The 13992-nt window shown below is 42.2% G+C and overlaps 1 protein-coding gene across 1 annotated transcript; it reads right to left on the reverse strand.

The window, feature by feature from the left end:
- Positions 1-1447: 1447 nt before the first annotated feature.
- Positions 1448-11897, reverse strand: LOC308121090 (uncharacterized protein). The gene is made up of 3 exons (XM_080482158.1): positions 11568-11897; positions 8946-9403; positions 1448-2442 (listed from the first exon to the last, which is right to left on the reverse strand). The coding sequence occupies exons 1-3, from the start codon at positions 11582-11584 to the stop codon at positions 2288-2290; spliced, it is 630 nt and encodes a 209-aa protein (XP_080338284.1). The 5' UTR covers positions 11585-11897; the 3' UTR covers positions 1448-2287.
- Between the last annotated feature and the right edge of the window lie 2095 nt (positions 11898-13992).

Here is a 13992-nt window from a genome sequence, read left to right on the forward strand (position 1 = left end):
GTGGAGAAACTTGACACATGATCAGTGCGAGATTGATGCTAAATTGTGAGTGACAGCCAATGTTTATTCAAGAAATAACCACAATGAGGAAGTAGATTGTTCCAATTACAATACTGTGACAGTGGCACAGCTATACAGCACCGGGTGTAAAGCTTTGGTAAAACTGCATTTTCTCCAACGACGTCAAAGATGAAGGTCTTGTGCATGATTTGAAAGAAAAGCTGTAGCATGAGCATGTTAGTGTTGCTTCAGTAATATCCTAAAAGATATTTCAGACCAGTCAACAACACATATTTTAGGTCTCGTACAGGCCAATGGCATCTTGAAAGGGCCCAACTGGTAAAATAGTTCCATGATAACCTTTAAAATTTCAGCTTAAAAGCTTTTCTTTGTTGTGGTGCAGAGTATACCTGATAAAAAATTGTATATATTTGCAAAAATCAAACAATTACTCTAGAAAATAACTAGAATTTTAACATAAAGCCAATTTTAGTGATGCCTTCAGGTGGAAAATAAAGTGGAACGTCTCCAAAACAAAACTTCTCCAAAGCTGTTGTATTATGCATGTTTTTACAAATGCACCCTGACAGAATTTCTCAAACATTCCAAACACAATTGAAGGCCTGTGGGGAAAAGATGCATCTGCAACAAAGACAATTTAAAAACAAAAAGGGCTCTGGTTTACCTTTCTGTCTGTGTGCATAAAACGGAGGAGCACATTTCTGATGCACTGAACTGCTTATAGTCAGGTTCCTGACAGCGAGAGAGCGTTTTACACTCTTCACTGGGCCCTAATACCCCCGTCATGCCTTTTCTTCACGTCTTTTCCAGCCCGTTTGTCTGCTGTGATTAAAGCGAATTCAAACTAGCACATATTTCCTCCCCTCTTCCTCTCCGCCTTCCCAAAGCTCCAGTCAGCTCTTTGATAGAGGAGTAAATAAAGCGAGGATGATGCAACATGCAGAAATGTTGCCAAGGATTAAAAAAAAAAATTTAAAAAAAAAAAGCCGAAAGGAAATAAAGTCTTACTGCGGCTAAATAACTTCACAGCCCGTCTCTTTAGTGAAAAGTCTGACGGCAATTTTACATAGAGGGAACCAAAGCTGGATGACTCACTCTTCATTCAGGATTTGACGAGCATACAAGGGGGACAAAAAGGTTCGAAACAGCGATAGAAGTGAAGAAAATATTGAAATATCACCACCCCCACCAGTAACAGGCAGTTAAATGGTTGCTTAAAAGGCCGAGCAAATATACGATCAACCAGATTCACTTTGTCACCACAGTTAAAATCCTAATTTGTACCACTAAGTTTTGTTTTTGTTTCTTTTCACTTGGTGGAATCTGTAGAAAAGCTTTGCCGAGTGTAAAGAGCTCCCGCCTTCTCTCCTCCAGGCTAAATAAAACCATCTTTTGCTCCATCCTTTTTTCTTTTTCATGTTTTTTTAGTGTTCATAAACAACAGTGGTTAAAGTGGCATCTTAATTTTCTGCAGCTTTAGACTTTCTTTTCTGATTAAAATGGGGATGAGTGGTCCTAAAGATGATTTGTTTTTTAATTCTCATGTCTTACAGTGTAGTTTTCATTTATGAGTAAATGTGTGTTTTCTCATCAAAGTCGATAGTTTGCATGACTGCAGTAATTCTTCTTGCATGTGTGATCTGTGATGCTGATATGGATGCGACGGTGCAAGATGTGTAACGATGCAAAGCGACGGCTGACGCAGTCACGAGACCTCCTGTCGTTTTAATAGCTAATACTTACAATTCCTTCTACTCACCACATACATTTTGGGTTAACTTCACAAATTAGGCTTTTTTTTACATAGTGCAGAAGCAGAAAGGGGGTTAGTGGTATCACACCTCACTACTGATTTCTCTGGTGAAGCTGGTATTGTTGTACAAGGGCCACCAAAGGACATGAACACATTATGATTCATTCATTCAGACTGAAGTGAAATCCACCACCATGTCACTCGTAATGATATCTGGTTAGTCAGGATAAAAGCCCTCGAACAAGGCTGGACGATTAAATGCACTGACATTAGTAGCTGTACTTTCACTCACATGCACGCACACTGTGATTCTTCATGCCTGATCGAGACTTTGCATGGACTCAACCATACCTAGCCATATTAACATGCTTCCCATGTCGTCATGGAAACATGCAATTGGACTGAAGCACCAAAAGTAGACGTGAACGAGCAACATCCATACATATTAATCTGCACTAAGAGATGTGAATGCACTTTAAAATGAGATAACAGTCCCGTAAAACCAATGAAAACTCATCCACACACAGCCTGTTGAGTGTCACTGACCCTGAACAACAGAAGTCGATTGAAGTCGTCCCCAATAAGCCGAAGCTCTCGTCCCAGTTGCTGCGCCTGCATGTCCGCCGCTCCGTTTCCCCGCCGCGTGCTAGGAGGGTTTGGAGCGTGCCCTGCAACGAAAAGGAAATGAACAACACATCGACCTGGTGAGCATGATCAGATGAACACCTACGATCTGTAGCACATCATATTGCTGATCCATTAAACCAGGACGTGCCGCTTTCTGTGCAGATGTGGTTTTAAAGTTAAACGCATTGAAATCTGAGCTGCTCGAAATTCAGCTTATGACTGTTAATGTGAAGTAAAACCACATAAAATGCTGCATATATTTCTGGAACATTCATGTTAACCTCAGCTGTTTTTGAAACCTACTTTGTAGACCACAAAAAAAGATATTCAACTGAGACGTTAAGGCAAACAATGAATACATGTGACAAAAGCAAACCGTCACCTGTGTTCTATTCACTCGGCTCACACTTTCATGTGCATTAGAGCTGAACACTGGATGCATTGTCGGCTAAAAACACATCGACAGATCACCAAAAACCCAGAAGACAAATCCCCCCAAAAAACCATCGGATTCACGGGTCTTTTCATTCTTATAAAAAGTCACAATGAGAGAACAACAATCCACACAAGTGATGCAAAGCACACCAATTATTCAAAGTAACAGTGGAGAAAAACAGCAAAAACTACAAAGTCATGCTCATGGTTGAATTGTGAACGTTTGCTCGAGGGCAGAAATATTTAAGGAATGACTGTTTAAAAAACAAAGTGTGACATAATCGTGACAGAAGTTGCTGACTACCAGCTGATTGCAAGAGCAAACACTGTACATGTCAGTGTGTGTCTGTGAGTGTGTGCTCTCGTGGTTAATCTGTTGAATTTTCAGTCTGAACTATAGTATGACTATGAAAGGCTCTGGCCTAATATGGATCCTCGCTTATGAGTCACGCACGGCGTTATGAAACCCAGACCTCATGTTTCTCATATCCTCTGATATCGAGGAGATCGATACAGCAATCGGCCTGCAATGATGCTACTGCGCACAACATCTGGATTTTTGTCACATTTAAATTTGCTTTGTGCGACGTGGTAGTTGGCTTCTTCTGATTTTCTCTCTCTCTCTCTTTTTTTCCATTTTGCATGTAAAATAATGGACACTTAAGATATAGAGGAAGTTGAATGCAGGGTCACGGACATGCACATGGGTTATTTCCATAAGAGCGGTGGCTTTTTGAAAATGACCTCAAAGAAAACAGGTGGTGGTACATTACATGATCATATACACAGTTTTCATTGTGTAAGTGGGTGACATAATGATGAGAACCTGCCGCATGAGTTGTCACCTGACACCGTTTGTGGTTGGGAAACAGTCACATCCTGGCTCAAAAGAATTGGGAGTTTATCTCATATACATAATGAATCAATTCAAACTGCTCTGTACGGCATGGATTCAAGTCCACAGTGTATTTGTTGGATAATAACCTCAGGCAGAATCTATCTTTGTGCAAGCAGCCCCGGGGTTTGATCATAATTAAACAGAGGGAAAAAAAGTGCATCAAAGTAATGTGAAGTAATGTGAAGTAATGTGAAGTTGGGGAAATGTAATGCCACTGGGAGTGAGATGTTTCTGCTGCAGCAGGAGGAAGAAGGAGATAAACATCAGCGACGGGACAATAAAATGAAGCTCCTTAAACCTCCATCATGCTGTCCAACAGATAACAAATCCTGAAACCTAACCTGAGACAGTTTTTTTTTGTTACATTCGGGACAATGTATGACATGTTATAGTGTTTGTGTTTTGTTTTTTTTACCCTACTGGGTCGATATCAACCTGAATACACACTCGCTCATCAACCCATGAGGAAAACTAATGTATTTTTGAGGTGAAGACACATTGAATGTGTGTGTGTGTGTGTGTGTGTGTGTGTGTGTGTGTGTGTGTGTGTGTGTGTGTGTGTGTGTGTGTGTGTGTGTGTGTGTGTGTGTGTGTGTGTGTGTGTGTGTGTCTTTATCTCCCCTCTGCATCTCAATCAGTGAGATAGAGCAAAGAGTTTCTGTCTGCATGATACAAAAGGCCTGCTGGCCTATTTTGACTGGGACACACAAACACACACACACCATTGCTGCACTTAATGAATGACAGACACACACACACACACACGCACACGTACACACACACGCACGTGTGTGTTGGTCTGTTTTGACTCCTATCTTGTCTGTCTGCGTTCAGTGGAACAGAATAAAAGAGACACAAGGCAATCAGTGAGGTTAATCACTGCTATTATAAAAAGCCGAGCCCTTCATTTAGAGCTTACACTGTGCCGAGACTTACGGATGTTTTCCTGCGATGACTATTTCACTCACAAAAACACAACTTTGTTTGTGGTTGAAGGCAGAGAGTTGACAGGGTCGGATTTGAAAATACCCACAGAGTGGTAACATGCACCGCTCTGTGTTACTGCACCTGAAAACTGTATTATTAGATAGTGGATGTTCTTTGAAGCCCGTCTTGCCAAACACTGAGAGGGGATTTACCATGCTAGTTGTTGTTCTGGCTGCCAGATTTCCACCTCGTGGCACAGTTTAGTTTGTTACCGAGCAACAGGATAGGCAACTTTAGCCGACAGCGTCGCAGCCGAAAGAAAGAGTGTTTATTCTTTAAGAAGTGCTGAGGTTAAGAAGCCCACTGGAGCACTATTTTAGGTCACAGTTGCTGGAGGTGAAACACTTTCCTGTTGTTCTGTATTAAAAATAAACAGGAAAAACCCAAAAATAAAAAATACGGACTCAGGCTACAAGAGCTGATGAAACCCCAGAAAACACTTTAGTGGCTCCATCATCAAGCATGCACTGAGCACTTAACGCTTGCTGTAACGTGTAAAGTGGCAGAACAGCAGCTATCTTCTCGAGCTTCTCAGCTGACATTCATCCCAGTTAAATAGCCACTTCATCCAGAACAGGGTTGCAGGGGGCTCGAGTGTAGCCAACCAACAGTGGGTGAAAAACAAAAGGCATTGGATTGAGAGAACATGCAACCTAAAAAAAAAGGACTACTTGAAACGCCCACGTATGGCTGGACTCTTAAGTTACTCAATCAGTCATGGATATTTGTGTAACATATGGTTATATAACACCCATTGTGGTCTCTGAGAGGCCTGAGTGAAACCTGACCCATTGTCTCATGAGATGTCACTTGATTGAGGGTTGTTTGGTGGGAGCAGCTCGAGATCGTAACAAACCCGAAGCCTCCACTGAAACGTCAGCCGCTAACTTAGTTCACTTATGTCCGAGACCCCGTGTTTCAAGGAGGAAGCTGAATTTGTGTTCCAATAACATGTTAGTACAAGTCAGTGATGGAGTTACATGTTTAAATGATTTAGGTTCAACTGTAAAATCGTTCATTCTTTTTAAATCTGCAGTTCAAATCGCTTACAACACAAGAGAATATGTAATAACATAATAATAAAACAACACACATCGCTTGTGTCACAGACCTGCAACATGACAACTCGGCATGAGTCAAAATCCAGAGGCAGACACGTCAAACTAAACTCATATACTTCATGTATTTGCATTCATGAGGTTTCCCAAACACAAAATACTGTTTCAATAAAACGTCCATAAATAAATGCTTTTCTAAGATTTCATGGTTAGTTGGTGTACTTGTTAATCGAGGCCAAAATCACTTGAAGTGCTGCAATAAAAAGCAGTTTTGGGAACGTTTTCACTTCAAATCAAAGTATATTTATATAGCACATTTAAAAACAACTCGAATTGTCAAAAGTGTGGCCCAGGTTATTAAAAATCATTACATCATTACATACATAGATATAGATATAGACATAGATATAGATATAGATAAAGGTGATGTTGAACTCAGATTTAATTTGCTGTGCCATGAAATGTGAAAACCAGTCTTTGGAATTCATCTGGGGTCAAAGGTCAGGTCACAGAGTTTGTATCATGGCTTTAAACTGATTTGTGGCCTGGGCACTAAAGGCGTAAAAGCAGTTTATAGTGGTTAATGTGTGGGGTGTTAAACTGAACCTCCATTTCAAACCACCTGAACTCACTTTAAATCCACTTATGGTGGCAATTTGGAGATTAGAGAAGCCCAAACATCCTTGTGTACTACAAACAGCCCCCCCCCCCCCCGCCCCAACTTCTCTGGGGCAACCACAGCCATACCAACCCAGCGATATAATCTCTCCAGCTGGTCCTGAAACCGAGAAACAGAGGCCTTCTCTCCACGGCCCGGCTTCTTCTTCACCACAACTTCAACTCATCGTGTTTTAATTTGTCAGTTTGCCTTTCAGTTTGCACAAGAAGAAGCAGATTAATGGAGCGACTCAGTTGCTGCAAGATGTCACAACCAATTCTTTTGTGTGATTGTTGAGGTCATCGGGGCCTTTATATGACTTTTATGGGTAGAGCCACGGCCAACAAGTCTGTTTTAATGCTACTTCCTCTCAAAAAATACTCATGCAATCACTTGTAATAAAACTGAAAACTCATTTTCTGCTTCAAATTTTTAAAAACCCAATGTGGAACAATGTGTGCTTCTGCGGGAAAAAAAATGTCATAACTTTTTTGAATTTGCATGATTTATTGCAATCAATTAAAGGAGATAGTGAAACTATCTAGTAAATGGAAGATTGTCCGTTCAAATCCTTGAAATTGCAGCAGATTCCAAGAATATAAAGTGAAGTTTTCTGCATGTCCCACCTGCCTACCGCTGAATGGGTTAAATGCAAAGGGCAGATCTCATTGCTCTGTTGTGTACACGTGATAAATAAAGGGATTTCTTTCTTTCTACAATTTTTCAGCTGTGAGCTTGTGATTAGGGACTCCTGTTTTTCAAATACGATGACTTCACAAAGCACTTTCAGTTAACTAATATAACCTTTTACAAGATTTATCTGCCAACCATTTTGGGGGATAAACTTCAAAACTTAATTGTAAACACAAAATTAGGTTCTTCTCCTTTTTTTCCCACCTGCAACTACACACACACACACACACACACACACACACACACACACACACAACAGTGATTCTTGGCTCCGATTGGTGTAGCCAGAAGTCAAGAGGAAGTCAACACAGGCCTTCCTTCCTGTTAACTTGACTCAGCAGGATTTCTTAAGCTGTGACCTGAAGGACACGATCCAACACCATCAAATCTAATAAGTCCCACAAACCCCCGAGTTCAGCCCTGTAATGACATAGTACGAGATGCAGAACTATAACCACACATCACACAATTGTCTTTACCTCTAGAAGTTGATCGATGGCTGTGAGATTGTCTCGATTTTTCACCAAAAGTGATCATTTCTACTCCATTTCATCAATACTGCGTTGTTAACAGGGTTTTTCGCATGTAATGTTTTAATTCATCCCGTGACACTTTTGACAGGAATGATAAAAGTTACTCAACAGGGAAGTGGAGTAATCGATAAGAAAAAAAGAAAGAAAATCTACAGAAATAGATCAGAGAAAAAGAGTTTGTTTCAGATTTTTGGCTGAATTGGCTGGACTTCCTTCCAGTGGTTGATGCAGCAATGTGCAGAAGTGTTAGTCACATAAATAATGTGAAAACAAGCATGATAACATCTTACTCATCTGGGTGAATAGCTGCCACTTCAGAATAAACAGTAGTAGTGAGAACTATGTGAAGGGAGAAAAAAAGAGGGGGCAAAAAAACCAACAACAACCCAAACAACATCCGCGGTGTGTTTTGTTCAGTTTTTACTATTATTAACACTCAACAACACCTCCAGCCCAAACACACCATTCTTTGATAACGGGAGCTTCAGGGAGATTGTGTTAGACTCCTATCTGGTTTCATGTTTTCCTGCACGCCCACACAGCAGAAGCAGCAGCAGCAGCAGCAGCAGCAGCAGCAGCAGCAGCAGCAGCAGCAGCCCAGTTTCATAGTGAAAACATCCAGAGTAGCTTGTATTGGCTGAGTCAGGGCAATAACTCTCACACAACACAGCCACATTACTTTAAAAGCATTAATTCTGTTTGTGTGCATTCATTCAGTCTGGAGACTTAAGTGTGAGAACTACTTGAAACCGTCACTCCTCAATGATGGAAACTAGCAGAGGGGATGTTTTTGCTGGCATCATGATTAGGAAGGGGTGCCTGGTGGTGGAGTGGTTAGCCACTTGCCTCTTGCCACACAGTGAGCATATCTTGGAGCTCTCCCTGTTTCTCTGTGTATTCTGGTCGGACTCCCACAATTTTAAGTTAACTGGTGTCTCCAATTTTGGTGTGACTGAAGATATGTATGAGTTTAAGTTGTGATGAACTCTGTGCTGATAATCAGTTCCTGGTACCTTAAATTGGACGGGAGTATTGAAATCAATCCTTATCTTTGCACTACATATGCAGTCTCAGATTAGCAGCCTACATGAAATGAACATATAAAGTCATTATTTCCTGATGCAAAGGTAAGTCTTTCATTGATTTGTTTGCACACTTTATCAGTACTGTTAATGTATCACCGGATAAAGTATTTGAAACGTTTTCCACCTGCTTGTTCTGCACGCAAAGCACCCGTGCGTAACCACCCGGTTGTGTATGCAAAGTGGCTGCATGTGCTCACCGTGCTGCTGGTGCGTCCCGGGTCCTCCGCCCTGCGCCTGCTCCTCCGCCTGCGCTATGCTCTGCAGGGCGTGTGTCATCACCTGTCCGGTGAGACTCGGGGTCTGCGTGGCCTTGTCAGCCGTGAAGAGCGTCGGGGAGCGCGGGGAGCTCGGCAGAGAGTCGTAGTCGGAGATATATCCACTGGAGGCGCGACGGGAGGAGTGCAATTTTGATCTCTTCTGATGCACGTTTAGGATGGCATGGGTGTTGCTGCACCACGGCCGCGAGGCTGGCTCTTCTCCTCCTCCTCCTCCTCCTTCTCCTCCTCCTCCGCCTCCGGTGGAGACGGGTTTGCCGCCGTTGTTTGTACGGGACGTTTGCGCGGACGCTCCAGCGGCACCAACGGGTTGTGGATCTCTTTCGCTGCCCTCTGTCTCCTTCACTGCGGACGAGCCATGATCGGACGGGTTCTGTCGTCTGTTGGATGAACAGAGCGGCACCGTCAGCTCGGGCTTTCATCTCTCTGAGGCGCACGTGCGGTACCCAACGCTGCGTCAAGACCCGGCTTCTAATTTTCATTACAAGTTTTGGGATTTACATCGTTTCACATTGATCAACTTTATTTTATCAAACCTGTGCCAATAACTGCCATTTAAAAGATGCAATTTCATCTCAGTTTGGTTCACCCAGTGACCTATATCCAGAGATGTGGCGATAGTGGAGGAGTTTATGTGCGCTCAATGTGTTCCTGTTGAGGCGGCAGCCCGGGTTTCCTGTCCAAGCTGGCCGCCTGGTGCGTCTCCATTGTTTGACAGAAATTGCTGAGTGCTGCAGATTTGCGTTTGATTTATAGGAAAAAACATAATCCGGCACGTAGGAAGCGACTGGAGTAAGTTTAACTGCGTCACACACAAACAGTCGGTGAGTCGCGTATTGTCACTGCAATGACCTCGTTTTTATCTGGCACATTTAAATATTTTGGATTTCATGAACTTAAGTCCGGTAAAATTGTATGAGTATGCTTTATTTAACCGAAATGATTGCATGGAAAGTCAAACTCGGAACACGTTTGCATTTTAATCATCAAAACCAAACTTTGTCGCTGCGCTTCCTGTTTGTCCAGACTAAAGTACAGCTTCCCCAGCGCACGGATTCCCAGCGGTAATTACTCGACCCGGTGCCAAAACATCATAAAAGTCTGTGCGAAGCGTCTTCTTGGAGACAAATTCAAGTTCACGCTACTTTAGTGGCTTGTATTCATCACCGTGTTTGATTTTTACGCATTTTTACGCACAAGGACAACAACCGCGAGAGAAGTGGATGCGATGACAGTCCACTGCAGCAGCTTTCCCCGTGTCGTGAAAAGAGACATGCAAAAATGACAAACGACACACAGGGAGGCGGGCAGCCGCCGCGCCAGGACGGAAAAGCAGCAGGAGCGAAAGAAAGGAAACGCGCAACGCTGATGCCAAAATAAACAAAACACTGCTTCTGTTGAGGTGTCGCGGTGTTAAGTGTTTCACAAAATCCGGCAGACTTAACTTTCCCCGCACTGAGTTTATAGATTTCTGTGTCTAAGTGGGACACAGCAGGACAGATTCCCCGTCACGTGAAAACGAGACGCAGCAGTTCGATAGGGTTTCACTTTAAGAAAAGTATTAAAATAGTTCAGCAGCTGTCACTTGGAAGATGCGTGCCTCTTGGATTGTATTCTATATTTGTAGCTTTCGCCTTCATAACCAAGTGGTGCGCGTGCGCCTCCCGCAGGGCAGCGTGCACGTTTACATCTCTAGGGTCTCCGCGATGAAGACGAGATTGTCCTTTACTGCGCGGTAATTGCTCATTACAGTAAGTGTTTATAACAAGTGGAATAACTTCGGAGTCGTAAATCCCCCCCCCCCCCCCCCCCCCCCCCCAACTATTAAACTGACATCTAACAACACGAATGAACTCCGTGACCTCGATCACAACAAGGCGATTAGTTTATGAAAAATATCTCAGCATTTAGTTTAATAAAATGTGTCATTCACTCAAAGATTAGGTTGTTTTTCTATTCGGGAAGCTGTAAAGTCTATTCAGTCAAATAAAACGCAGGTTGTCCTCTGCAACTTCGACAGTAAGACAAATCACATGTTGTGATTTACAGCAAACACAACTTTTCCTCCCGGGAGATACACGATCCGCTCTCACCTGAAGCGCCACATTGGCCGCGGTGTCAAATACACCGGCGGCGAAGTGCGAGGATCGCTGCAAAGCGCACTTTGAAATTCATCCAAACTCGGATAAAAGACGAACAATTTCAACAGGGAAATTAGGCTTTAAAACTCGGAATCACAATAATAATGAGTAATTCGGAGGTTTTATTTAAATTACGCACGGATCCATCTTTTTTAGTGACTTACACTGATTGATCATGCCATTAAAAAGTGAACACTAGTGGATACTTATGATATATGTGCATTGTTTATTGATGATATCAATAAACAATGCACAGCTATAAGTGCGGTGGTTTGCGGCGTGGCTGCGCACATGCCGGGAGACGCGACGCGGCGAAACTGCGTTTTATTTGCGTATGAAGTATCCCAATTGTTAAGATAATAAAAGCAACAAGCACACCGCCGCTCACCGTGTCCAAACTCACCTGGACGGACGCTGCATGTCAGAGACGGGTCATCACCGTGCGCTCCCACAACAGCTCAATTTGGCTATTTCAAAAAGAAATATCAATGCGAGGGTCGGTAAGATCCACAGGTCCAATGTAATAAAGAATTACCTCCCAGGAGTAAACAAACAAACAAAAAATAACAGTAAAGAAAGATAAAGAAGTGAAATCAATTCCAGATTTTGCGCACTTGTGGTTAAAAAAAAAAAAGAGATTATGCGGGAATGTTGGATAATCCGCCGCAGAGGAGGTGAACCAACTCCAGGGAGCTCTTTTGTCTACTCTCGCTCACGCCTGACTGTATTCTGTGCTCCGTTTCCGAAACGCTCCCTTTATAAGGCTTAGCAGACGTTCTGTGGGTGGAGCTTTGGGTATAGGTCTTTACTCAGCACTAAATCACACGGCGCCACCTGGCGACCTCCATCCAGAACATTTCTTTCTGTTAATTGCTCAAGGTTCTGGCATCCAAAAGGTCGAAAACACTTTTTTTTTTTTTTTTTTTTTCCGGTATCAATTATATCTCTATGTTCGAATCACACACTTCACGGAAGACACTGAATAAAACTAATACACGTGATTTTTTAAAATTCATACATTGATGAATTCCCTGCACCCAGAGGTCCCTGCAGTTTTTTGGGTTTTTTTGCACAATAATCCTCTCAACCTAATCAACAAATATCTGTTCTGCTTAATTGCTATCTCCTATATGTTCAAGTCTTGCAATTTAATCTCTAATGCAAGGGGTGTCAAACACATTTTAGTCCAGTATATGTATTTACTCAGTAAACTTTAACACTAATATATGTACTAATTGCATTTTTGAAAAGAGAGTTGTTAATACTGTATATTTTTAATGCACATTACATTTTAAGAATTACATGATTTCTTATCAAAGCAAAGGATTAGAATGCGGCTGCGTCTCTGCATTATGAGAAGTATAAAGCAGAAGTGTTGTGTTCTCCTGAGCTTCACAGATTCCAGAAACATGCACCGCCTATTTCAACATTAACGCAACTATGCAATAGCATTTTCTGCCAAATCCAACAATTTACCATCATTAGTTTGGAGGAAGCATGAGAAGGTGCACACATAACCAAACTTCAATAGCCCCTTACCAAATGAAAATGACCCCCCAAAACATGAAGGAAAGAAGTAATAACTATTACTCAACGTTAATATGTATTGTAATGACTTTGTCTTAGTTTTTCCAACACAAAATAAATACAGTTTTAATATATATTTATAACAAAGATGACAAATCTGAGGTTGTGTATCATTCTTCTTGACATTATGATTTACCAAAACCCCATCATGAACTGAAACTACCAAACAAACTTCCTTTAAACAAGCGTTTCCCTTTGAGCACAAAACCAAAGAGGAGAACAGTTGTTGCTGAAAAATTCCTAATTTGAAAGAAACTGACGCCCACACCCGCAACATGACATGGAGGTTATCATGGATTTATGAATCATCTTCAAAACCATCTTGAAGGTGTATTTAGAGAGATTTCTGAAGAAGTGAATCTGTGAACTCACTTCTGCCCTACATAGAAATTAGAAGGTTGGTTGTACCTTTTGTGCAGATAAGGGCTGAAATCATGTGCGCGCACGCGCGCGCGCGCGCACACACACACACACACACACACACACACACACACACACACACACACACACACACACACACACACACACAATTCATCTTCTTCTGTTCCTAGAATCTTCATTGAGAGTCTCTCACACACACACACACACACACACACACACACACACACACACACACACACACACACACACACACACACACACACACACACACACACACAATCCTCTTTCTCTGTTCCTAGAATCTCCATTGAGAGTCTCTCACACACACACACACACACACACACACACACACACACACACACACACACACACACACACACACACACACACACACACACACACACACACACACACGCACACAATCCTCTTTCTCTGTTCCTAGAATCTCCATTGAGTCTCTCTCTCTCACACACACACACACACACACACACACACACACACACACACACACACACACACACACACACACACACACACACACACACACACACACACACACACACTAATCAATGCAGACCAGACAGAGTGAGACAATCAATACCATTTACATGTGATCAATATCAATCAATTTCTCAGAGTGTGGGAAAATGTATGTGAATGCCTCTAAATAATCAGTTTTCTGGGGGTTTTCTTTCTGTTTGTATTGTTTTCAGGCTTTTGTCTGTGAGGTGGTGAAAGTTTAGGAAAACCTGAAGACAATTAACCTTTCAGGGCACTCACTGAAAACTAGATCAGAGGCGTTTCTGAAGGATTCCAAGATGTAGTATTTTCAGAATGTGTCTTAATTACCACAATGTCCC

The sequence above is a fragment of the Lipophrys pholis genome (assembly GCF_963383615.2).
Source record: "Lipophrys pholis genome assembly, chromosome: 15".
In the NCBI taxonomy this organism is placed as follows: Eukaryota; Metazoa; Chordata; class Actinopteri; order Blenniiformes; family Blenniidae; genus Lipophrys; species Lipophrys pholis.

What these genes read in the sequence shown, in the direction of transcription:
- LOC308121090 (XM_080482158.1), bottom strand. An exon ending in CGGGACGCACCAGCAGCACG is followed by an intron (nt 2,443 to 8,945) that starts GTGAGCACATGC and finishes TTTTCGTTGCAG; the next exon opens with GGCACGCTCCAAACCCTCCT.